At 47.9% G+C, this 21,996-nt stretch overlaps 11 protein-coding genes across 11 annotated transcripts; 4 read left to right on the forward strand and 7 right to left on the reverse strand.

Annotated features, from left to right (window-relative positions):
* Positions 1–135: 135 nt before the first annotated feature.
* F9C07_10322 (60S ribosomal protein eL43) lies at positions 136–737 on the reverse strand (the record flags this gene model as incomplete). The annotated part of the gene is made up of 4 exons (XM_041292417.1): positions 136–199; positions 317–481; positions 614–644; positions 719–737. 4 exons carry the CDS (start codon positions 735–737, stop codon positions 136–138), a joined length of 279 nt encoding a protein of 92 aa, XP_041146823.1.
* Positions 738–1,556: 819 nt separating this feature from the next.
* F9C07_2068117 (Saccharopine dehydrogenase-domain-containing protein) lies at positions 1,557–3,022 on the forward strand (the record flags this gene model as incomplete). Its single annotated transcript, XM_071508731.1, is given in 5 exon segments — positions 1,557–1,746; positions 1,780–1,951; positions 1,970–2,075; positions 2,132–2,256; positions 2,314–3,022. 5 exon segments carry the CDS (start codon positions 1,557–1,559, stop codon positions 3,020–3,022), a joined length of 1,302 nt encoding a protein of 433 aa, XP_071366710.1.
* Positions 3,023–3,204: 182 nt separating this feature from the next.
* F9C07_1593143 (soluble epoxide hydrolase) lies at positions 3,205–5,168 on the reverse strand. The gene is made up of 7 exons (XM_071508239.1): positions 4,836–5,168; positions 4,643–4,695; positions 4,447–4,554; positions 4,257–4,366; positions 3,847–4,177; positions 3,729–3,780; positions 3,205–3,664 (listed from the first exon to the last, which is right to left on the reverse strand). The coding sequence occupies exons 1-7, from the start codon at positions 4,912–4,914 to the stop codon at positions 3,387–3,389; spliced, it is 1,011 nt and encodes a 336-aa protein (XP_071366711.1). The 5' UTR covers positions 4,915–5,168; the 3' UTR covers positions 3,205–3,386.
* A 254-nt stretch (positions 5,169–5,422) lies between these two features.
* On the reverse strand, positions 5,423–6,540 carry F9C07_10319 (putative nuclear protein SDK3; the record flags this gene model as incomplete). Its single annotated transcript, XM_041292419.1, has 4 exons — positions 5,423–5,827; positions 5,883–5,951; positions 6,023–6,473; positions 6,530–6,540. The coding sequence occupies 4 exons, from the start codon at positions 6,538–6,540 to the stop codon at positions 5,423–5,425; spliced, it is 936 nt and encodes a 311-aa protein (XP_041146826.1).
* A 457-nt stretch (positions 6,541–6,997) lies between these two features.
* Positions 6,998–7,324, forward strand: F9C07_10318 (PHF5-like protein; the record flags this gene model as incomplete). The annotated part of the gene is made up of 1 exon (XM_071507380.1): positions 6,998–7,324. One exon carries the CDS (start codon positions 6,998–7,000, stop codon positions 7,322–7,324), a length of 327 nt encoding a protein of 108 aa, XP_071366712.1.
* Positions 7,325–7,536: 212 nt separating this feature from the next.
* Positions 7,537–8,834, reverse strand: F9C07_10317 (putative actin monomer binding protein; the record flags this gene model as incomplete). Its single annotated transcript, XM_041292420.1, has 4 exons — positions 7,537–7,653; positions 7,714–7,965; positions 8,048–8,700; positions 8,816–8,834. 4 exons carry the CDS (start codon positions 8,832–8,834, stop codon positions 7,537–7,539), a joined length of 1,041 nt encoding a protein of 346 aa, XP_041146827.1.
* A 497-nt stretch (positions 8,835–9,331) lies between these two features.
* Positions 9,332–10,560, reverse strand: F9C07_2203315 (tricarboxylate carrier protein; the record flags this gene model as incomplete). Its single annotated transcript, XM_071509554.1, has 4 exons — positions 9,332–9,945; positions 10,011–10,209; positions 10,270–10,343; positions 10,479–10,560. The coding sequence occupies 4 exons, from the start codon at positions 10,558–10,560 to the stop codon at positions 9,332–9,334; spliced, it is 969 nt and encodes a 322-aa protein (XP_071366713.1).
* Positions 10,561–13,957: 3,397 nt separating this feature from the next.
* Positions 13,958–15,328, reverse strand: F9C07_10315 (uncharacterized protein; the record flags this gene model as incomplete). The annotated part of the gene is made up of 2 exons (XM_041292422.1): positions 13,958–14,831; positions 14,889–15,328. The coding sequence occupies 2 exons, from the start codon at positions 15,326–15,328 to the stop codon at positions 13,958–13,960; spliced, it is 1,314 nt and encodes a 437-aa protein (XP_041146829.1).
* Positions 15,329–15,515: 187 nt separating this feature from the next.
* F9C07_2284046 (mitochondrial 54S ribosomal mL46 domain-containing protein) lies at positions 15,516–18,308 on the forward strand. Its single transcript, XM_041286107.2, has 5 exons — positions 15,516–16,170; positions 16,228–16,320; positions 16,374–16,600; positions 16,650–17,289; positions 17,345–18,308. The coding sequence occupies exons 1-5, from the start codon at positions 15,936–15,938 to the stop codon at positions 17,833–17,835; spliced, it is 1,686 nt and encodes a 561-aa protein (XP_041146830.2). The 5' UTR covers positions 15,516–15,935; the 3' UTR covers positions 17,836–18,308.
* F9C07_2284047 (ribosomal protein) lies at positions 18,309–19,701 on the forward strand. Its single transcript, XM_071510668.1, has 3 exons — positions 18,309–18,423; positions 18,481–19,148; positions 19,234–19,701. The coding sequence occupies exons 1-3, from the start codon at positions 18,378–18,380 to the stop codon at positions 19,534–19,536; spliced, it is 1,017 nt and encodes a 338-aa protein (XP_071366714.1). The 5' UTR covers positions 18,309–18,377; the 3' UTR covers positions 19,537–19,701.
* On the reverse strand, positions 19,702–20,574 carry F9C07_2160025 (cript family protein; the record flags this gene model as incomplete). Its single annotated transcript, XM_041292423.2, has 3 exons — positions 20,312–20,574; positions 20,078–20,201; positions 19,702–19,989 (listed from the first exon to the last, which is right to left on the reverse strand). Coding segments are annotated over exons 1-3 (373 nt in total), but the record flags the coding sequence as incomplete, so codon positions are not given.
* Positions 20,575–21,996: the final 1,422 nt, after the last annotated feature.

The raw sequence follows: 21,996 nt of genomic DNA on the forward strand, positions 1-21,996 counted from the left end.
GTCTATTGGTTAAGCACCATTCGTTCCAGATAATGGCTGGGTATTCGTAACGAGGAGCCCTTGGGAGCTTTCCAGATCTTGAATTTCGCTATTTTTTATTTCAAACGTAAGATAAAGAAAATCCCATCGTGACACTTAAACCTCCGCGATTTCCCTGAGACGACGGATGGTGGAGCGGGTGGCAGCGGCGGCGGGGGTGCTGTAGCACAATGATCGATCAGTATTCGTCCCACATACTTCTTCACCACACGGTACACAGCCCAGTACGAACTGCTCCCGTGGCCATTGAAAAAAAAAAAGATGTGGCTCGACTTACGAGACGGTGTAGGCACCACCGGCGACGGTCTTCTTGCAACCCTTGCACTCCCAGATACCAACAGCCTGGCGCTTGACGGTGTTCTTACCGCAGAAGGTGCAGACGTAGCGGGCGTGCTGGGACACTTCCATCTTCTTCACCTGCTTACGCAGGGAGGCACCGTATCTGTTAAATCATGTCGTCAATACATTGTCCAATTCGTCGAAAGCTCGATTTCGAATCCTTCATTTAATCGTGCGGAATAGGAACGCGATCGGCTTCATATCGATTTCTAGGCGAAAGGGCGCAAGAGCATACCTGGTACCATATTTACCCGTGATACCGACCTCTGGAATAGTATGTTAGTCTCGATTTATTTTCCAGTTATCTATTAGGCGTATTTCTCTAGGATAGAGCACTTACTCTTAGTGCGCTTGGTCATCTTGTCTCCGTGCAGCTGTTGAGGTCGAAGATGGATACAGTGCGGTAAGTCGAAATCGAGACTGAGGCTTTCAAGTGGAAGCGGTTGTGGGTGTCCAGGCTCGCTTAGGGTTCAAGTCTTGGCTTTATCACGTGATGAACATCTTTGCGAACTATGAACAATTCACAGGGCAAACCTCCACCAGTAACTACTAAGGAAAACGAATAGATTTTCTAAATACTACCTTATATTGAGACAAAAGATAAAAATGAGAAGTATGTCTCCACTGAAAGTCATTCTGAGCTCAAAGCATTCATAGACTCTCTCAATTCCAATTTTCGTGCCAATTTTCTACATTTTCTATCTTATCTAAATTTTGCACCAAAATCCGCTAGTCTGGCCCGCATGACATAAGAGGGGATTCAACGCAACCAAATGTCCTCGCACATTAGTAGTAGTCACTGGACCCTTGCCACATTATGTTATCAAGTCAATACTGATACCTGTGTGATGCTATGCATGTATGCCTTTTTAATTGAGCACTGGATATAAAGGCTGTACAATATTCTTCATCATAAGACTATCCCGTACTTAATACTGCCGAACAATTCTTCGCCGCCCTAGTCACATGAACGTGAAATGACCCCATTCTACTTTTGGTTAGTCTCACGGCCGAGGCGATCATTTCACGTCACTGGGCAACTATGCTTAAGCTATGTGTATCTACGCGACTACTAGTAGATCCTGTGTCCTTAATTGTTTGAAGAATACATACTTTATCTAATTGTCTGTGTAATCCATCCAATCTCAATTACCGGTGCATTCTCCCTACCTCTGACAATGGAGTCTAAGAGGGAGTTCGACCTGATCCTTCTGGGCCCGACTGGTTACACGGGTCGACTTTGTGCAGAGCACATTGTTAAGAACTTTCCCACGGGCCTAAAATGGGCTCTAGCAGGGCGTTCGCTCCAGAAGGTTGGAGATGTTGCCAAAGAACTCAAGAATCTGAACCCCGATCGCGTCGAACCAGGTACTACATGAATCTGTACTACCGTGAGAACAGCGAACATTGTTGACCTCCTATTAGAGATTCTGGCTGTGCAGCTCAATCGGGAGGAATTGCACTCACTGGCTCAGAAATGCCGTGTACTTCTTAACTGCGTTGGGCCATATCACCTGTACTCCACTCCTGTAGTCGAAGCTTGCGCTAGCAACGGAACACATTATCTTGATGTGTAAGTAAATCATTACAGTCAGGCGCTGGACGCTATGGCTAATCTGTGTAGCACTGGAGAAACGCCCTGGATCAAAAGTATCATTGAAAAATACCATGAAACTGCCAAGTCTAATGGTGCTATAGTGCGTGTCATCTCCTTATTCCCTGTTCTCATATATTGATTCCCTGACTGTTATAGATAATTCCCTCTGTTGGCGTCGAGAGTGCACCTGCAGATATGTTGTCTTGGGCCCTTGTTAAGCGTATACGTGAGGAACTTTCCTGCGACACTAAGGAAGTTACGTGCGCAATAGATGAACTGAAGTATGTCAGCCGCTCTTTGACCACTTTACCGAATACATAGTGCTAATTATGTTCCAGGTCCTCCGGTGCAAGTGGTGGTACTCTCGCCACAATCATGACTATGTTTGATACCCTCTCATTGTTCGATATACTCAAAGCAGCAGACCCGTTTGCGCTGGCCGCATCCTCGCCACCCAAGTCTATCCCCAGCGAACCACTCGCGGAAAAGGTGCTGGGAGTCCGCTCAGTCCGTGATATGGGCACTCTCACCACTGCTCCAACAGCAATCGCCGACATTACTATCGTGCATCGGAGTAGTACACTGATGCCAGAGTTCTACGGGCGTCGGTTCCATTTCAGACAGTTTCTTAGGGTGAGGAACGTGCTCATTGGTGTCGCACTTCATTTTGCCTTCGTCACCGGCTTGTTGCTTTTGCTCCTGCCCCCGGTTCGGTGGCTCTTGAAGAAATATATCTATGCGCCCGGTAGTGGACCCCGCATGGAGGACTCAGTCAATGACCGGCTGGTATACCGTGCTGTGGCGACAGCTGATCAAGACACGCCGCATCCTAAGCGTGCACTTGGCAAGCTGAAATACGATGGAACGATGTATGTTTTCACCGGACTCTTGCTGGCAGAGGCAGCCATGACTATTCTGGAGAACGAAGAGAAAGTGAAGAAAGTCTCCCGTTGTGGCCTTGTAACTCCAGCTACCTTGGGCCAGGAATTCATTGACCGTTTGGAGAAGGTTGGATGTCAAATTGAGACCGAAGTGTTCAACTATTGATGACTATCTGCGACTGTGATATTGACTTACAGTCTGATGCCTTGAGGGATTACGCCCCTTTCTTTTTTTCTTTTCTTTCTTTTTTTTTTTGTTTAACATGCTTCCGTGTATTATTGTACTGTGCCTGTCAAATTAATGCTCCTCTAGTCAATACACATAATGAAACATCAAGCATCATCGAAACATGATCCAAACCATACAATTTTGAACAATCCACAAATAAAACGGTAATTAATGCACATAGTCAGGACACCGTTCTCAAGCATAAAATAGCAAACAATCAAAAGATAGTAAAACAAGTCATACGAAGAACACTACAAATATATACAGCGCACCAGCGTCTGCATCTCTATATCGAAACCCATCACAACTTAAACATCCTCGGGTCACGGAATACAACCTCATCTAACCACCACGCAATTATCTCATTGACCTCTTCTGGCTTCTCCCATAGCGCCCAATGAGAGGTATTGATCTGCTTGAAGGTCATATGGGGAATAGTCTTGGTCATTCCCCTACCGAGATGTGCCGGAAGAGCCGTATCGCGGAGAGCTTGGATGAATAGCACGGGAGCAGTGATACGTTTGTTAAGGATGGCAACTTCCTCTTTGTAATTGATTTCCCGGGTTCGGTACCAATTAACTAGATGTCGCTTGTTAGTCGTTTTTAACTTTTAACTTGATTGATGAATACCAGGGTAGCGTACATGGACCATGGAAACCGTTCCTCGAGAACTCCTCCGCATAGTATTCGAGTTCCTGGAAACTTTATCAGTATAACCGACCTGGGTTTATTGGTTGAGGAATAGACTGGAAATAACTTACTTCCTCGCTTAACAACTCCGAGGGAAGTACACGCGCCAACTTATCGGGCAGAATGCCCAATTCTGCATCAAACGCCATTTCGTTTTCAGGGGTCCGCCCGCCGTACATTGCGGAGAGGAATCTTTTGATATCTTCTTTGGTTTCAACGTATTTATTCAGCTCTCCACTGATGAACTGTAGTTGGTAATAGAAATGAGGCGTTATTTTTTCTACCATGTCTTTGAGGGGAAAGTATCGCCTCGTTGGCGCGGCGTATGGTACACAGACGGTGATGATGTGTGTTACTAGTTCTGGGTGCCAGAGGGCTACACGGTATGCGAGAGCGGCGCCCCTATATACATCGAGATTTAGCAACTTTAACGTCAATGTCTAGACCGACAATTGAGGCCCGAGGAGAAGCATGTACATACCAATCATGTCCGGCGACAATGATCTTCGGAATACCAAGCTGGAACGCGAGTTCTTTGATGTCATTGGCGCAACTTTTGTGAGAATAATGATGTGGATCTTCTGGGGCGTCCTATTATCAGCATTGTTAGCATTGTTGTATTGTCGATATACCGGGTATGGCCCCCCGGCAATTGGCGTTCTGGTGCCTACCGTCCTCCCGTATCCTAGGCAGTCTGGCGCAATGACCCTCAGACCCATATCCGTCAGCATGGGAATCTGATACCGCCATCCCATTGACAGGTCCGGGAAGCCATGAAGCTAAAATGTGAGTTAGTCTTCGGTTGTTTTCCTCTTTGTCTTGTGCGTTGTTTGCAACGACAATTTGTGATGCCAGTATTTCACGTACAAGAAAAATAGTCGCTCTACATACGCCTGTATCGGGCTCACTGTAGAGATAACCTGCGGGAACATATATCATCAGCTTTTATATCCCCCATCAACTAATAAGGTTTGGAGAATCGTATATCCAGGGAAGCAAGAACCTTAGACTCTCATATCTAGCTCAGGTTCAAGGCCCTGGAAAAAGGATATCCGCATACCATATGTCTTGCCGTTGATATCAGCGAAACGGCGCTCAACTCGGAGATCGCCGGTTACATGGATCTTATCAACGATCATGATTGCAACGCAAGGGCTAAATATTGTACAGTTTCACGGGTTAATGCAAGGTAAAGAAACAACGACACCCGTGAAAAGCAGAGGGAAAATTTCTTGGTCAGGTCATCCTGTGCATACCGACTTTTTCTTTTATTTATAGAGCTGTATGGAGACCCCCGCCAGCTGTCTGTCACGTGAACCAATGCTGATGTATGGAAAAATGAGGCTACAGGCTAAGGGTTGGGCACTAGTATGAGGAAATGTTGAGGGGATCTTGGAAGACTAGTCTGATGGAAGGCGTTGTCAACCGTCATATGAGAATATGATTTGTAGTGATCTTCAGAGCCAATGCCGCTAAGTCGCGGGATAATCGATAGCCTCGGTTGTGTCCGTTAATGTACGATGCCTTAGATGCAGGAGACTCCTCCCAATGATAGCTCACATACGTACATAAAAGTCGGTGTTAAGAAAAAAATAAATAAAGAAAAAATGAGAGCCAACGAAAAACAAGTTTGGTATCGCCTAGCATTCAGTAAATCACTGTATCCTCCTTATCCTCGACAACCTCGCCACCGTCATCTTCAGCGCCTCGATGGACGTCTGCGTGGTCATTATTGATAGGTATATTGTTATTATTAATAGCCGTAGCATCAGATGGAGCAGCTTCAGAGTCTCTGTTATGGTTAGTCTCAGCACCTACCGCGCCAGTCTCATGGGTTGTATCCTTGTTCTCTTTGAATTCTGCTTCGGGTTCAGGGGCTTGGTCACGGTCTTCTTGAGTAACCTCGTCTTGTTTCTTCGAAGTGTCCTCTTCGCGAGCTGGATAACGCGCCTCGAATTCTGCGACCTCCCGGGCAACTGTGGCTTCCGCTTCTTCAACCTGTTCACGTATGATCGCTTCATCTCCGGACCGAAGCTGCCATGGCTTATAGTACTGTAGAGACACTGTTAGCTGAATCCAGGGTTGTAGGCAAGACAGGTAGACATACTAATACAGGCTCAGTTCTTGTCTTCAGAAAATGGGACATTGCCAGTAGATTCGAGTGTCGCGTGCGCATCTGTAAATGATCATCCGCTTGTCAGCCCTGAACTAAAGAGCAGATGAATATCCCAATCCAAGGGAACCTACCGATTCCTCTTCATAGAGTCTCTGCTCCTTCTTCCGGATAGCGATCCGTTCCTCCCGTCTCTTCTTCTTCAACTCGCCATACTCTTCATCCTGCAGCTTAAGCTTATCCTGTTGTCTCCGCTCAATATCCGCACGCCGCTTCTGAGCCGCCGAAGTCGAGCTCTGCGAAAGCGTCCCCAGTAAAGCACCGAATAGACGTTGTCCACGCTTGCGTTCCTCCTCACGTCCACCTCGGCCGGGTCTCCGTTCCGGCTTGCGTTCCGCTCCATCTGGAGAAGATTGTTTGCGCTCCGCAGGTGATCGGTCGCCCGTGTGATCTTGTTGTGAGCTAAGGCGACGGCGTTTGCTCTCCGAGTCGGCTTCTGCAACGGAATTCCTTCGCTTCAAACCAGCATCCGGGGATGGGGGGAGGTTGTCCTGTTCGGGCAGTACAACTGCCGATGCGAGTGTCCTACTCATGTACACTGTCAGCAGCTGTCTCGGAACTGTATAGATTTGACCGCTTACCCTTCAGCCATATCTGTCTGTTTCAAAGAAGTGAAACGCGCCCCAACACAAACACGCTAAAATAGGTGGGGAATAACAAGTGGATGGTATCGGCTATCGATTATACGGTAAGTATGAAATAGACGGTGTAGACAAACTGCGGTAAAGCCGACTACTCAGATCTGCAGAATCAATCCTATGAAAACTACTCGGTATCGCGATATGAACGGGCGGGCCTCCCGTGTCCTGTCTACGCACGGACCACATTCCTGATATGGAGAGTTCCGCATGGAAACTTCTTCCCTTTCCTTCGTCTTCTCCAACGCCTTCGGTCAGATTCATAACTTCCTCTGTCCTACAACGCTTGCTAGACCTTTACAAATCGTTGCAATTGAGGTTTTCTTCGCGAGCAATATTCCTCACTCAGAGTTTCTCCATTCGCTGTTAACCACTTGAGCTTTTACATTTGTCACGTCCTTTTAAGTCGCCATGTCTCGCCATCACCCCGATCTCGTTATGTGCCGCAAGCAGCCGGGAATCTCTATCGGTCGACTGTGCGACAAGTGCGACGGTAAATGCCCCGTGTGCGATTCCTACGTGCGCCCCACGACTCTCGTTCGGATCTGCGATGAGTGCTCTTTCGGCAACTACCAGAACAAGTGTATCGTTTGCGGTGGCGAGGGAATCAGTGATGCTTTCTACTGCTTTGAATGTACGCGATTAGAGAAGGATCGAGACGGTTGTCCGAAGATTATAAACCTGGGAAGTTCGAGGACGGACTTATTTTACCAAAAGAAAAGTTTTCGAAATCATTGACCCCGCGCGATGGTTACTTTCACCGCTTGTTGGTAGTGTCCGGTTCGAGTCTATGGTGGAATCGACTATTCCGTGTTCTACGGTCCTGCCCCTTGCTAGAGCGATACGCCAAGGATTCCGCTGTGTCGGGCAACTCCAAAAGATAACTTAATTACAGAAGAAGAGAGATGATGGAGAAATAGCAATCTAGGGGGCTGGAAGATAGCCCCGCTCTACCTGCCGGGTCTTCTCGGTCTTGCGAATCCACGGTTGAGTCCGTCGTTTTGTGGCGGGCTCACTTCCTCCTGCAGCCTGTCGCCTGTGATCTCGTCTGGCGAAGATGCTTCGATCTGCACATTCATCGTTAAACTTGCCTCAATCAAACATCTACTCACGACATGAATTCGTACCTTCTTAGAAATCTTCAGGCCTTGGTCCTCGGCCAGTTGGAGGGCGTACATCCGGGAACTAGCATATAGCATACGTTCCTTGATCGACGAACCTGACGGGCAAGTATAGACGAAGATTACCACGTCAGTGTCGGGATAATGATAAAATGTATAACGTGGGGAAGATGAGGAGATGTGCGACTCGACGGAGCTAGGAACAGTCCCGTTCTCTACCCCAGCAAGGACGAATGTCTCCTTTGGAATATCAATGGCCTGTATTTAGGGGAAAGTAGAGTTAGCACTCAATCAAAGCCTTCACCAAGTCGGAATTTCTTCGCCCTTCACATGTACTTACCAGCTGCACCAAGTCACCCGGCTGCAGACTTGCCAAAGCATTCTTCGCCTCGTCATCCACAGGCATCTTGTACTGCAAGCTGGATGGTGCTCCGATGCCACCATTTCTTCTAGCAAAGGAACCCCCGATTCCGATGTCCCTACCGGGGGTGCCACTTCTCGCCTCATCCTCGGCTCTCCGGACGGCTTCCAACTCCCGCTCTTTCTCACCCATCAGCTCCTCGCGCTGAGAACGGCTCTTGCTAGAGTCGTTCTTCTCGGCATCTCTCTCCTTCCATGCCTCCTGGCCCACAACTTCATCCTCTTCAGTCGCGAAGACAGTCGAGGCAAACTTCTCGCTGCCTAGTTCCCTAACCAGCGTCGCACGGGTAGAGGCGAAAAGAGTCTTGGCGCGCACCGGAGCATTGGAGGGGATGTAGGTCAAGGCAACGAGAGACGAAGACCCCGACTCCGGACGACGAAGAAGAAGGTAGATGGGGGTTTTCGGCTGAAGGACGGAGGAGAGCTGGGAGAGAGAGGGGTAGAAGGCACCCGGAGAGGAGAAGGGGATTGGCGAAAGGGGAGTCAGACTCTCAGCGGTGATATTCACCGGGAGGCAGAAGATTGATGAGTCCGAGGCGAAGTTATTGAAGGCATCATGTAGCTCCGAGGAGACTAATCAATATAAATGATTGTTAGTGTCTCCTGTGCATACTTCGGTCCAGTAGAGAGCCGCGGGGCACGCTTTATGGTGATCATAGTATGCAGACCCTGCAGTATGGCTGCTTACCCGAAATTCCTGACTGCATTTTCAACGAACACCAGCCGTAGCCTGCTCTCTTGTGTAGATGAGACTTGTCAACCGGGCTGCGGCGTTGTTTGTTGTTCTGGAGTCTGCTGAGGGGAAGTCAGAAGCGGTGTGCTTGGACAAGTGGGGTCTTAGCGTTGGTCTTAGTTTCAAGGTCCTTCGTGGGAGTCTACGGCGACATTTACCTATCCTATTTTACAAACAATTGGTCTTAACTCATTCGATTCAAGGCAACCTGGTCCTGAATTTGTCTAATATCTTCAATTATTGAACATAGGAAAAGGTATAACAACGAAACTAACAGAAGAAGAAAAAAGAACTATGTACAGTCCACGCTATAGGATCAGATCTGAACGGCCGTCAAAAAGCCCAGAAGATAACGACGATGATATGTACTGATGATGCAGAGATCGCATTGCAATCGAAAACGCCACCATGCTCATGGTATCAAATGCTTTCGAGAACACGCCGCGGCCACTCCCTCCAGGGGTGCCAAATTTACTCCTCGAATTTGCCTCCCACGAAGGCCCAGTTGGACCTCTCCAGCTTGCCTCTGAGGAATTCGTACACGGTGAAGGTGACGGCCTGACCAGGAGCCACTCTCATCACACGAGGTGTGATACCCTTGTAGAAAGCACGTGCACCTTCTTGCTTGAACATATCGTTGGCGATGGCCATGATACGTGATACAGCTGATTGGCCGGGCTCGGCGCGGGTCTTCTGCAGTCTCGTCTTGATTGTGTCGATGGGGGCGTTGGAGAAGGGACCGACGGCACCAGAGATCAATCCGATCACGGTCGTCTGGTAAGATGGGAGCTGGGTATCGGCGTACTCGGGCTGCCATCTCTGGAGCGCAGCCTTCAGCTCGCTGTATGCAGTGAAGTTGGCGGCCTGGTTTGTTCCCTGTCGGAGGGCTGTCAGGGAGACACCACGGTAAAGAGCGATGAACCCTTCTTCCTTGATCACGGTGAAAAGTGCATGCGGGGCACTGCGGTACTTGGGCGCATCAAGAGGATCGGCCAAACTATGATACTGTGCTTGCAGACGAATCTTGACGACTTCCATAGGGTTGACGACCGCCACAGCTTCGGTGACACCAGCAGATAGACCGGCTGTTTGAATGAATCTTGTCAGTTTTTTCGGGCAGTAGAACACGAGGTGATGTGCATAAACTCACCAAGGAAAGTTGCTTTGCTTGTGACATGTCCTGTCTCCTTGTCCGCAAGCATTTGCTTGTACCACTCATAGGAGGTGAAACGGATTGCCATTTTCGGAATGATACCTCCCAGGACAGCTCCTAGACCCTTATAGAGACCCAGAGCAGTCTCCTTCTTCACAATCTCAACACCAGTGGCAACAAACCCGCGGGGTTTTACCTATATGGCGGAAACGCTATTAGCTGAGGTAGAGGGTGCATGGTGGAAGTCAAAACTTACACCCGGGGCTCTGGCGCGCCGCGAAAGCTGCATCCGGACCTTAACGGTATCTAACCATGACAGTGAGCCATTGCCTCTCAATAAATCTCGAATTGGATGTTCCCGTACCTAGAGGATGACATACGAGCGCCTCCATCATTCCGGCACCACCACCAGCTGTTTCACAGGTTAGCACGTGCGACCTTTTAGTTGGACAAAATGAGCCCTACCGATCAAGTTCACAGCCGCAGAAGCCGGCTTCTTGCCATTGCCATTGCCATTGCCATTGCCTTGCGCACTCTTCGTCGACATGGTGGGCGATTGTGTTTGTGCAATTATTGAATTGTTATCGAGTCAATTGAGGTGCGACACCCTTCCAATGAGGGGGTATAGTTGTCTAGGTCAATGCGACGGTATGGGGAGAACAACAGCACGCAGAAGGAAGAAGGACTGAAGATAAAGGAGGTCGAGAGGAAGAATGACTCAATCGTCAATCGAGCGCCAGGGATGACTTTTTTTTCTTAAAGAAAAGAATATCGACGATATCGGACCTTCACAGGTTGACCTTTAAAATACGGGGAGTTACGGAAGTATAGCCACTACGTCCCTCGGCACAACTGACACAGGGTATTTAAATTGGTGGATAGAGAAAGGGGGGCCACACACTCTGGGGTTAAAAGGATTTAGAAATAACAATAGATAATTTTCGGGAATGGGGATCATTAAACGGGCTCGGGTCAAGTGGCGGCTTTCTTTTTAGGCTTCTTGTTACAGCGAACCGGCCGTGGAGGAGCTCTGACGGGGAAGCGGAGGCAAGCTCTCTGGACGAGCGGAAGATACCCGCGATTCAACCGAATCACCACTAAACGGATTCGCGGAGAGAAGAGAGTCCAAGCGACAAGGTAGAGGCGGAATAAAGTACAATCGACAATCCTTCTTGGGCTATTTTATAGATATGCTTTCTTTCTCTCATCCCCCCGTTGGTCGTGCCCTCCTACAAAGCCTGCCAGACACATATAGTACGTGAAGATGTCATCCCGAGGCATCGGATAATGACTAGAAGCAACTTCTTCCGCAGTTCGCTGTCAAGCCAAGTGCGGTTCCCCCAGAGTGTGACCTCATCACCCTGCACCAATGACACGACGGAACCAACCCTAATGTCTTCAGCCAGTCAGTCCTTCACATGCTGAACGAGACCTTCTGGCCACTGATAATTAACCTGCCGTCGTCACCTGGCAGGATCAGTGACTTAAGTGTGCCTTTTGGCTCCAGAAATGCTTGTGATTGATACCTTACCAAGTACTACTAGTAAGACAACCTGGGGTTGGAGTCTCGTGACTAAACCCCGTACTAAAGCCATCGTCACGGGAGATGTCGGGCCAAGACGAGAGCTTCGTTCAGCCGAGGCTTTTACCCTTCTCAGTTCTTATCCGACGGGGCTCCTACTATGTCTCTCATACCTTGAAGGCCAGGCCACCAGGTACCAAGAATTAAAGTCTCTCTGCATTAGTGAACTGGTCGATCAGGAGGGGTAGGTATTTTTCAGGGCCAGAAGGCTTCAAGGATAAGATTTCCTTGCTTCTTCGTGATCTCTTCTTCTTCGGGGGGTAAAATTGAAGCGGCTGTAGATTTATTTCGTCAGCCCTGTCGCGGTACATGTTTTATCCCCGCCTCCTGACTATTTATCCCTTGCGATCTATACGACTTTGATGGATCTACGGTCCCAAGACTTTCACGTTTCAGGGTCGACACAGAATTGTTTATACAACTTTCACATGAAAGTTGAATGCATTGTAGCATATGATTACTCTGCATTGTTCGTGTTCTCATAGCACCTTTCATCATTTTCATGGGAAGTTGATTATTCACTGATGGTATGCTAGAACGGAGCTCCAGCTCCATGTATACCTCTAACGATCCCTGCGATATGTAGCTGCAGGGTCAGGTTCAAGCAGTGATTGGAATGGGCAGCTAAATGCAATCCCATCCCAGCCCAGGATAACATGGATATGGAAATATCAGGTACATTAATTAGGGGCCTGAAAGCCACGAATCTTAGGCACCGTATTAAACCAGGCAGCTAGTGCTTTCATCATGGCAGACCAGCCCTACTGAACTATCAGACATGAGAATGGGAAATCATGAGTCCAAGTTACCAGTGCTTAGCGCCGTTCGTATAGTTGAGATTCGCATTCGAGACTTTCAGCTGGATATCAGATTTTACACTACCTTAAACTATCTTCACACTAACCAACCTGCACACAAGGGCCAAATGCCACGTTAAGGGGCTGGTACCTCTCAATCAACCCAATGTAAACCCTGACAGTCAATATGAACCCCTGTCTCCGCATACCTTATCTTCAGAACGAGTCAATACGAAACCGGCAATGACTGGGCAGCCAGCACACACGGCCCGTAACCAGTAGATTCCCAATCCAACCCTCCTCATCGGGATCGGCATCGTCGACATCCTGGCCTACTAGGTACTTCCCGAACGTCGCCAAAAACGACGGCGTTATCCGATCCGATTGTATCATTCTCTACGGCGCATTGGCGTTCTTCTTCTTCGGCTCGGGATTCAGCCTCTTGCCCCAGAAACACCTTCACTAACTGAATCCCCGCCCAGGCTATCTCGGTTCTCGTCGTTCTGAGCTTGTTCCTGGCCGTCGTCTATGTTATTTATGTTGCTAATCCGTACGATCTCATTGCCCAGGCCGTGTTGGCAGGATATGTCTGACTATCACATCACATAGAGTGATGGAAAGGACACAGCAGCGCTAGTGGAAGTGTTGATTGCGAATTTGCCGAGTCCGTTCAGCACGGCTAGTTGAACTGTTGCTCATATTCCGAATACGGCTGAATTCAAGCCCTGAAGGTCTGGCTGGGATAATCTATCATATATGTACAAGGATGTGTTTAAGCAATTGGGTCTCAGCATGCTCCTACACTTAGCATTAAGAGCTAGTACGGTGGACATAGCCCCCACAAAACGGCGAGCGTTCTGGGGAAAATCATCTGTTCCGAAGATCGGGTCTGTATTGTATGTTTGCTTCTGTTATCTATCTCCGTACTCCGTACAGTAAACGCCATACCGGATTGTATTCTCTACCTCATATCTCTAACTAGCCAGTATAATGATAGATTCCGGGCTGCGGTCTACTCCAGTCTTGGTGGACTCCGAGGGAGAAGACTATTGTTGTGTGTTTCTGTTCGGGTTTGGGGATCTTGTTGTTGTACGCTATGTGGATGCCGGTTGACTTGTATGTTAAAGCGAGGACGTCCGTGCCGGATTTGATGTGTAGAATTGAGCAGATATGTGGTGCACATTGTTTTGTGTAATTGTTTCGGCGGTGGAGTGCTATTCGGGGTGGAAAGGAGGGTGTCGACGGTTGTGAGGTCTGCTTTGGCAAAGATGAAGTGACGAGTGCTGGTGATATAGTGAACTTTTTAGGAAAGATCAGGCATGGACGGACAGTGGTGAGTCGTTTTTATTTCGATAGATTAATTTTGAAGTCGTGGTTATTGTCTTATAAATCTGTTCGGAATCGCATGTAAGTCTTGTAGGTAAATTTACAAAGGAGAAGAAATAATCCTATATAACATCGGCGGAGAAATCCAGTCTAGGTTTCCACCAGACGCCCGTATGAACGCTCATGTTTAGCCCGTAGGGCAGCGACCATGGGTAATAGAAAAAACTAAAAATGTGCACCTAAATGTAGCTCACTTTCACACCCATTCCGACGGTTCCCTTGACTTTCTGCCATCCAGCTCCGGTGATTCTTCGGAGCCGTTCCCGCACGCCTTGCCTGCTCAGAGCCACCAAGAGCCCCAGCAAGAATAACAGCGTCCGGGCGAATGACATCGGGTTGCCGGCGACCGTCTTCGAGATATATCGCAACAGATTGCGTAATACGTTTGCCAACGCTCGCGTTTGTCCGGGCCGGGATACAGGCTTCTCCGGTCTCTTCTTCGAACCAGTGGGCGAAAGAGTATTGGTTCGATTGGACGACGAATTAGCCTTGCTACCGGATTGCTTCTCGCCCTTCCCTCTGCTCTTGACACTCCCGTTCGGGTTGGTCTTCTCAATGCCGTAATCCACCTCACTGTTATCGCGGGTATGTCCCTTCTGAGAGTGCTGAGCAGCAGCGGCCTCTTCCTCTGCTCTTTGGCGTTCCGCTTCCTGCATTTCTCTCTCTAGCTGGGCGTCCTTCTCCCGCTGAAGGGCTGCAGCGCGCAGTTCGCCCTGCTCCCTCTCTTCCTTGAGCCCGTCGAGAGTTTGCAAGAACATCTCTTTTCGCTCTTCATCGAGGACCTCACTAAAGTTGATGAATTCACTTGCATAGTCCCATTCTTCGTTCCTAGGAAGAACATGGAGGGTGAAAAGCTCAATTATCCTAACTCGAGAGGTCAGATCCCTCGGCGTGTCGGTGCCGCCATTAACTCGGGCCTTAGATTGTTGACTGGGAGAGTTCTGCATATGCTCGGCAATGTCCAGATTTGGTTGACCATATGATGATAGGTAGTGCTCGAGTCGCTGCTGATTGAGCTTCTGGGAAGGAGAATGGTTCAGTAGCAATGTCGCTCTGCCCCATAGTTAGTCACAATTGAACCAGACATAAACCGAGGTGAGGGTTACTAACAAATTATATACGACTTCCGCATCGACTGAGCCCTCGCGGCCTTTATAACCCGTCTGAACAACTGTCTCCCAGATTTCGCCTTCGCGCACTTTGGTGGAGATAGCCTTCCACTCTTTCTGGCCGAACGTTGCTTTCCCTTCCTCGGGTCCAAGATCAAGTATGGCGCTCAGCAGTGTGATGTATAGATTCCAAACTTTGATCCTCACCGAAGCTTGAGCCATAGCAATCGGCGGTAGTGACTCGTTACCGTTGGCATATTGGTCGTCATTTGTCTGACTGGTTGTGAGGATGGGTTCAAGAGTGGTAAGCGTTTCTTGTAACCGACGAGTTAAATAGAGCTGAGAAGCTTTCTTGTAGGTTTTTGAGCAGATCTTCGAAGGCGAAAGGGACGATGCGGAGGTCGAGAGTTGCGACTGCGACACGGAATCGTCGGCGGCCATTGTTTCACCGCCAGCGGAGGATGCGATAGATGTTTAACGTGGGGATATGCTGTTCGCGTGGTGGTTATAATATATGCAGTGAATATTTAAAGGGACAATTCTCGCTCAATTGTATCTCAGGGGTGGTTGGGATGCAGCTAACAGGAGGACATGACACTTAACACTAACTTTCAGGTTAGACGGGTTGCAAGTCGGGGTTCGTTTTCCCTCGGCTCAATCTGATGTGGCCGAATCTGGGGTCTGATGTCACGGGACGGTGGATCTGCGCTGTCTGGCATACAATGACCGGGAACTATCCTATCTCTTTGTGAGGTTTAAATGAACTACGAGCTGACTATATTCACATTGTGCTGTCCTGAATTATATATACAAGGAACAGGAATACTACAGTTTCATTAGAGAAATGAATTGAGATTCACGTTACTGACTGGACTACGGCCCACTCCACGTGAAGGATACAAGCCAATCTGCGTATTAATGTGATCAATTACAATTCAGCGGGCATTGATATACTACCTATTGGACTAACCATTTTTAATCTGATTCTAGTATAAGGTACTCAGATCCACCTATTACTCGTGTCTATAGGCCTAGGAGATGATACGAGATGGACATCACGCCTAAAACTTTCCACTTTTTCCTTCCCAGGATACTGGATGAACTAGCGTCTTGCAGTTTCGTTTCTATAGACTTTGAATTTTCGGGGATTGCGTGTTCTTCAAATGGACCAAATAGCAAAGCGTCTACGCTGCAGGATCGTTATACAGAAGTCAAAGAATCAGCCGATAAGTATCGAATCGTGCAAATTGGTCTGACAATCTGTCATGAAGACACTGAGTCAGGTAAGAGACGTCCGTTCTCGAAGATTGAGTTACAGGTATTAATGGTCATAATTACAGGAACCTACATCCTGAAACCCTATAACTTATACCTGAACCCAATAATCGACCGTAGATTAGAAGTGGGGAGGGATATGTGCTTCCAAAGCGGCGGTAGGCCTTCGAGTTTGATACCTGGGAGATAATGGAACTAAGATCTATTGAAGCCGTCGAGTTTCTCTTGGAGAATAAATTCTGCTTAAATTCCCTCTATAGTGATGGCGTTCACTATTTGTCACGGGAAGAAGAGACAATAGCCATAGCCAGGGCTGCTGAGAGGTATGGCCGTACCTCCGTACGCAAAGTGATCGACGTTAAGGAGACAGAACATGACTCTCTGGCGTTCCTGGGGGCAGTACGATATCTGGTTGACGGATGGCTTGCGCTTGGTGAGGTAAATTGCCTTGAATATATTGCTTTGCTCCCTAATTAAACGTCGCTAGGCTCGTGAGGCTTATCTCAACATCCCCCCGCCAAGGCGCTACACCGCGTCTCCAAAGCCTAAGATTATGCCATCAGTCTTGAACAACTTCCAAAAGAGGCTTGTTCATCAGCTAATAGAGGTCGAATACCCGTCTCTAGTGACTATCAGTAGGCCTGCTTTCATCCAAGTCATTGACTATGACGAAGACCGCGAGAAGGCTATCCAAGAGCAGAGGATGGCTCGGGCACGAGAGCGAGTCTGGAAGCAGATCGGGTTCAGATGGATTGTGGAAGCGTTATCTGGTGGTGATCTCTCGCATCTTGATCCGTTTTGTTTCGGGAGCATAATGAACAGCTCGACAGTCGTGGAACCACAGGTCTCACTACACGGGTTCTCTGAGAAATTGCAGCAGCGCTTGAGAACTCACCGACCTGTGCTAGTAGGACACAATCTTTTCACAGACGTGGTATATCTTTACCGCTGCTTTTTTGGGCCACTTCCGGATAAGCTGGAAGAATTCCAAGCAATTGTTCATCATATGTTTCCAATTTTGATGGATACAAAATACATGGCTACGCACGATTGCGGTTCTATCACCCCCAAATCGTCTTTGAGTGAGATCAACGATAACCTTCTCCATATAAAGACCCCGAAAATAAGTGCGGAAAATGCCTCGCCTTATATTGTTGTTGCGTCAAGCTGATTATTGACCAGGTGTACATGAACAGCATTCGAAGTATAACAGCCAGAGAATCGACCACGAGGCAGGATATGACAGCTTGCTTACTGCTCAGATATTTATCAAGCTCTCTGCTCAACTTCGTGACGGAGGTATCTCCAAGCTCCCGGATCCGGTAGAACTGAAAGGTCAATCGGATACTATGGGCCTGAACAATACGACCTTGGCTGTTCCGGAAAGCCTAAAGGGCAGTGTAGAGAAGGAATCGGCAGCGAGAAAAAAGCCGCTCAAGACACCGACGAGCACCAAGCTTGGCACGAGATTTGATGCACTTGATGTTGAAGAGATTAACGATCGAGTTGAAAGCATGGCCCTCAAATCGCGTAAATCCAGCAGCTCCGTCGATGTCACTCGAAAAGTCGCCAATGGGGAATTAATTCCCCGGCACGGCGCCGAGTTTTGGAAGGTCTACGGTAATAAATTGCGTGTCTTTGGTACGGAAGAAAGAGTCTGGAATGTTGTTTAGGAGCTAGCGTCCAGCTAAACATACCTTCATCTGAACCAATCGAGGCTCTCCATTGGATGATGACCTTTGCGTTACGGAGTATACGAAAATAATACACAGGTTCTTCCTCACATGGGATGGAGAACAGAAACACTCGCCTATAATCTACTATAGTTCGCAAACCCCCAAGCAAACAGCGTAGTAAGTCAGGGATGTATGCAGCATCTATCTAACAGTACACCTTGATTTTGAAGAAGGTACCGCTAGCGAAATCAGCCGCAAATAAGTACTCACTCTGAGCACCGGTAAATGATCGACTGGTCGTGGAGAATCTTAACACAGTGACGATAAGGAAAAGGTGCTGTGAAGAAGAAAAGGGAGTACAAGGAACAGCGGGAAGAAATTTAAAGGGAGAAAAATGGCGGGTCACCTGATGGTCTAACCTCCCTGGGTTTAGTGTTTCCGGTGCTCTCTCAGCGGACAGGTGACCGCCAACTTTTCTCGCAATATCGGCGTCGGACTGTTGACAAGCACGTCAGTATCCAGCAAACACAGTCGGCGACATGTCGTCGGGATCCAATGGTGCCAGGCGCATAGCGTCTGTTTTGCGTACGTCTTTTGCCATTGCACAAATGGCCAAGTATCGGCCGTACTGACTCTGTTTAGGGCCCTCGATTGCCGACCCCAAAGTGTGCAGAAGTTGTCAAGAGACGCTTGTTCGCCGCAATTATTCCTCGGCCGCTGCACAGCCTTCTTCAGAATCTACCTCTACCGCTACAACTACCTTCCCCGTCGTGAAGCCCGTCTACACAATCAATGCCGGCGTGGCCCTATCCCGCCCCCCTCAGATTACCCGCGACCTCTCACAATTCGAGAAAGCATACTATTTCTACCAGAAGCGACTGAACGAGCGTTTGGCGCTTCCATTTACCAAATACTTTTACTTCAAGCGAGGAACGCCGGCGGACGAAGACTGGAAGCGTAAAATCCGGGAGCGCCAGACGGCTGCGCGTGACATCGGCAAATACAATGCGTACTCGAAGGACGCATGGAACGATGAACTTCTCGTCGGAGCCGTCGAGGCCGAACCGGAGCACCAGGTGGAGATGCTTGTGCAGGATGCGGAAGCTACAGTCAATGCTACCTCCCAAGACACCAGCAAGAAGGAGGAGATCCCCAGGCCATTCCCCCGAGTAACGGAAGCGGATCAGAAGAACGACCAGAGAAGCCTGAACCGGGCCCTTCAGAGGACACTCTATCTTCTGGTTCAGACTAAGGAGGGGTACTGGAGGCTCCCCAGCTCTCCAGTGGAGCAGGATGAAACTCTTCGACTGGTGAGTGCACCGGAGATTGCCTATCCCTGTGTCCTTTCTCTTGCACTATATTGGGCGTAATACTGATTTGTCATGTAACATATAGGCTGCTGAACGTACCCTTGCGCAGACTGCCGGCGTTAACATGAACACCTGGATGGTGGGCTTCCACCCCGTTGGGCACCACGTCTACAACTTCAGATATCCGAGGGTCGACAAGGCCAATGGCACGGAGCATCTGGGCGAGAAGACTTTCTTCATGAAGGCTCGAATTATGGCCGGACAGGCTGATCTGGCCGCCAACACGCAGAATCTCCAGGACTTCAAGTGGCTGACCAAGGAGGAGATTGCACCCTATGTGCTGCCACAGTACTACAGCAACATTAAGAACATGTTGGCTGAGCGGTAAATAGTTGATTAAGCGGGGTGTACGGCTTGCTAGGCATCTCGTCTGAAAATGATCAGATCCTGTGCTAGCTTTAGAAGGAGTGTATTGATAGAACTGAGCGATTCGATCCAGTGGGAAGTGCCTACGCCTGAGATGGGCCGGAACTGCATATACTATTGTATGTCATGTATAACTAGCTTTTGAGTTTATCATATCATTATTCGCAAATCATCTCCCATTGCCCTCTGGTATACAGTATCAACGGGGCCCCAAACGCCATGAAATATACTTTAATCCATACCCAACGTAAACAAGGCAGTATAACCGACCTCACGAACAACCTGGCTGAACAAGGGAAATCAACTAATGACCCAAACCAATCCTTCAATCACTTCAAATTAAACTTCTGCCCCTGCACGATAGGCTGGTCCTTCTTAGACTTTCCAGCCATACTCCTTCCGCACATCGGACAAGCTATAATATCAATTAGCAACCCCCACAATGTCACCATTAGGACAAAGAACAAGATATAAGAAGAGTCACAAGGAAAAAAGAAACGAACCATTCTTCTGATAAGCACACCTCTGACAAAACTTCCTCCCCTGCTCCGTCTTCGTCTTACAACTCTCACAAGCAGACGAATAAGCCGCATAAGGATTCTTAGCCTTCGAACTAAGCAACTTGCTCTATAGCAATATACCAAGTCAGCCACCTCCATATTCATGAAACACTCCAAGCGACACAAACCCGCAAATCCACAGAAATAATAAACAAAACAAGAAAAGACATAACATACTTTCCCAATACCCGTATTCCCTAACGTCGGCTTAGACTTACTCCCTTCTCCACCGCCACCTCCCACTGAGGTTGAGGGCGAACCATAGTACATCTCACTTTTGCGTTTTACGCCGGGAGTAGCTAGTTCGGTGGATTTGAGTTTCTTTTGGCATTTGGAACAGACCATTGTCTTTCTTCTTTCTCTTTTTTTTTTTTTTTCTTCTCTTCCTTTCTTTGGTTTCGGGTTCTGGGTTGTTTTGGGGTTGGGATTGATGGGTTGTTGACTGGTAGTTAGTATGAAATGGATGGCCCAGTAACTAGGTATTCCCGTTTGGGGTTGGGGTTGGAGTTGCAGTGTATCAAGTGCCAAGACACTAGTAGGTGGTCGGGAATATGACGCGTTTACTGCCTTAGTAATCAGGCATTGATTGCTGAAAGATGTGCATACATGTAGTGAACGCATATTGTAGATTACATTTCTAGTTCAGGATAATATTGATCTTCAGACAGATTTAATTTTCCTGATAGGTGTCTGATTATTTACTCTGTATATAATATTGAGGGAACCTGGAAGTGACTTGGCTGCTATCGCAAGAGTCCAACCCGCAATATCCGCGGACCTGTGGGTTGGGGGTTATTATTGCATTGTATCTCATGAGACGATGGCTTTGGGATTGTTGGGTTCAAACAGTAATAATAAATAGGCGAAAGTAGAAGTGGGGGCCTATAGGACTCGAGTGGAGGACCTATCCTATTAGATAGATGCTGGCATGAGTGAGGTGGCTGAGTCTATAGATTTGAGCCCTTACTGGGAGAAGGATCGTCATATATGTGATTGGTTTAGGGTTTAAACTGGGTATTTGTCATTGAAAGAACAAAGAAATAAACAAAGAAATGAGACATACATGGTGATTGATCGCTGTGTTTGTCCAATTATGTAGCATGAACGATATATAAATATAGTTGGCTATGCCGGCTCTTCCCGACATAGAAACGGAGCTTATACAATAGTAGTTTCTCCTGGAGTGTTTAGTTCTGGTTTGGTGAGCGATGATCATGCTAGGTAGTGGTCTATGTGGTTGTTAGGTCGCACTGTACTACAGGATCTTGAATCTTGTTTAGGCTGTAAGTGCTTTAGGTTCCTCAGTCTTATCTCGAATCTCGGGCAAGAGAGAAATACTTAAAATGGAATCAACGCCGGGATTTGCATGCGAATAAGCACTTGGTAGGGCTTGGAATAAGCATTACTATGTGTACTATCTGTATAGATTACGTGTTAAGAACTTGCCCGATTTGCTTTATTTTCCCTACTGCTTGTTATAGGAAGACATTATCAATAAATTGTCTTCACAAGCTAAGTCACGGCTACAGGATGCGCCGTATAATTTCCGCATTCATATCATAGTACAGTCATAAGCTGAACTCTGAAGCATAAGATGAGAGAGTTGCCGATATTCAAAGTTTAAATAGAAGGGCTGAAGAGCTGAAGAGGGAAGAGTCGTGTGTACTCTGTAGGATCATAGGATGGCATGGATCGCGTATACTAGATCCACCGGCTACCTGCGCCCGACACAGCCACGGTCCACAAAAGCTGAGAGTTGAAAAGTACCAAATAATAATAAGAAAAACAAGTGAAAAGAAAAAACAAAAAAAGGCAAAAAGAGATCCACATTGGAAAACCTGGATATAATGCAATGCTTATCA

Source organism: Aspergillus flavus, chromosome 4, assembly GCF_009017415.1.
Source record: "Aspergillus flavus chromosome 4, complete sequence".
Classification (NCBI taxonomy): domain Eukaryota; kingdom Fungi; phylum Ascomycota; class Eurotiomycetes; order Eurotiales; family Aspergillaceae; genus Aspergillus; species Aspergillus flavus.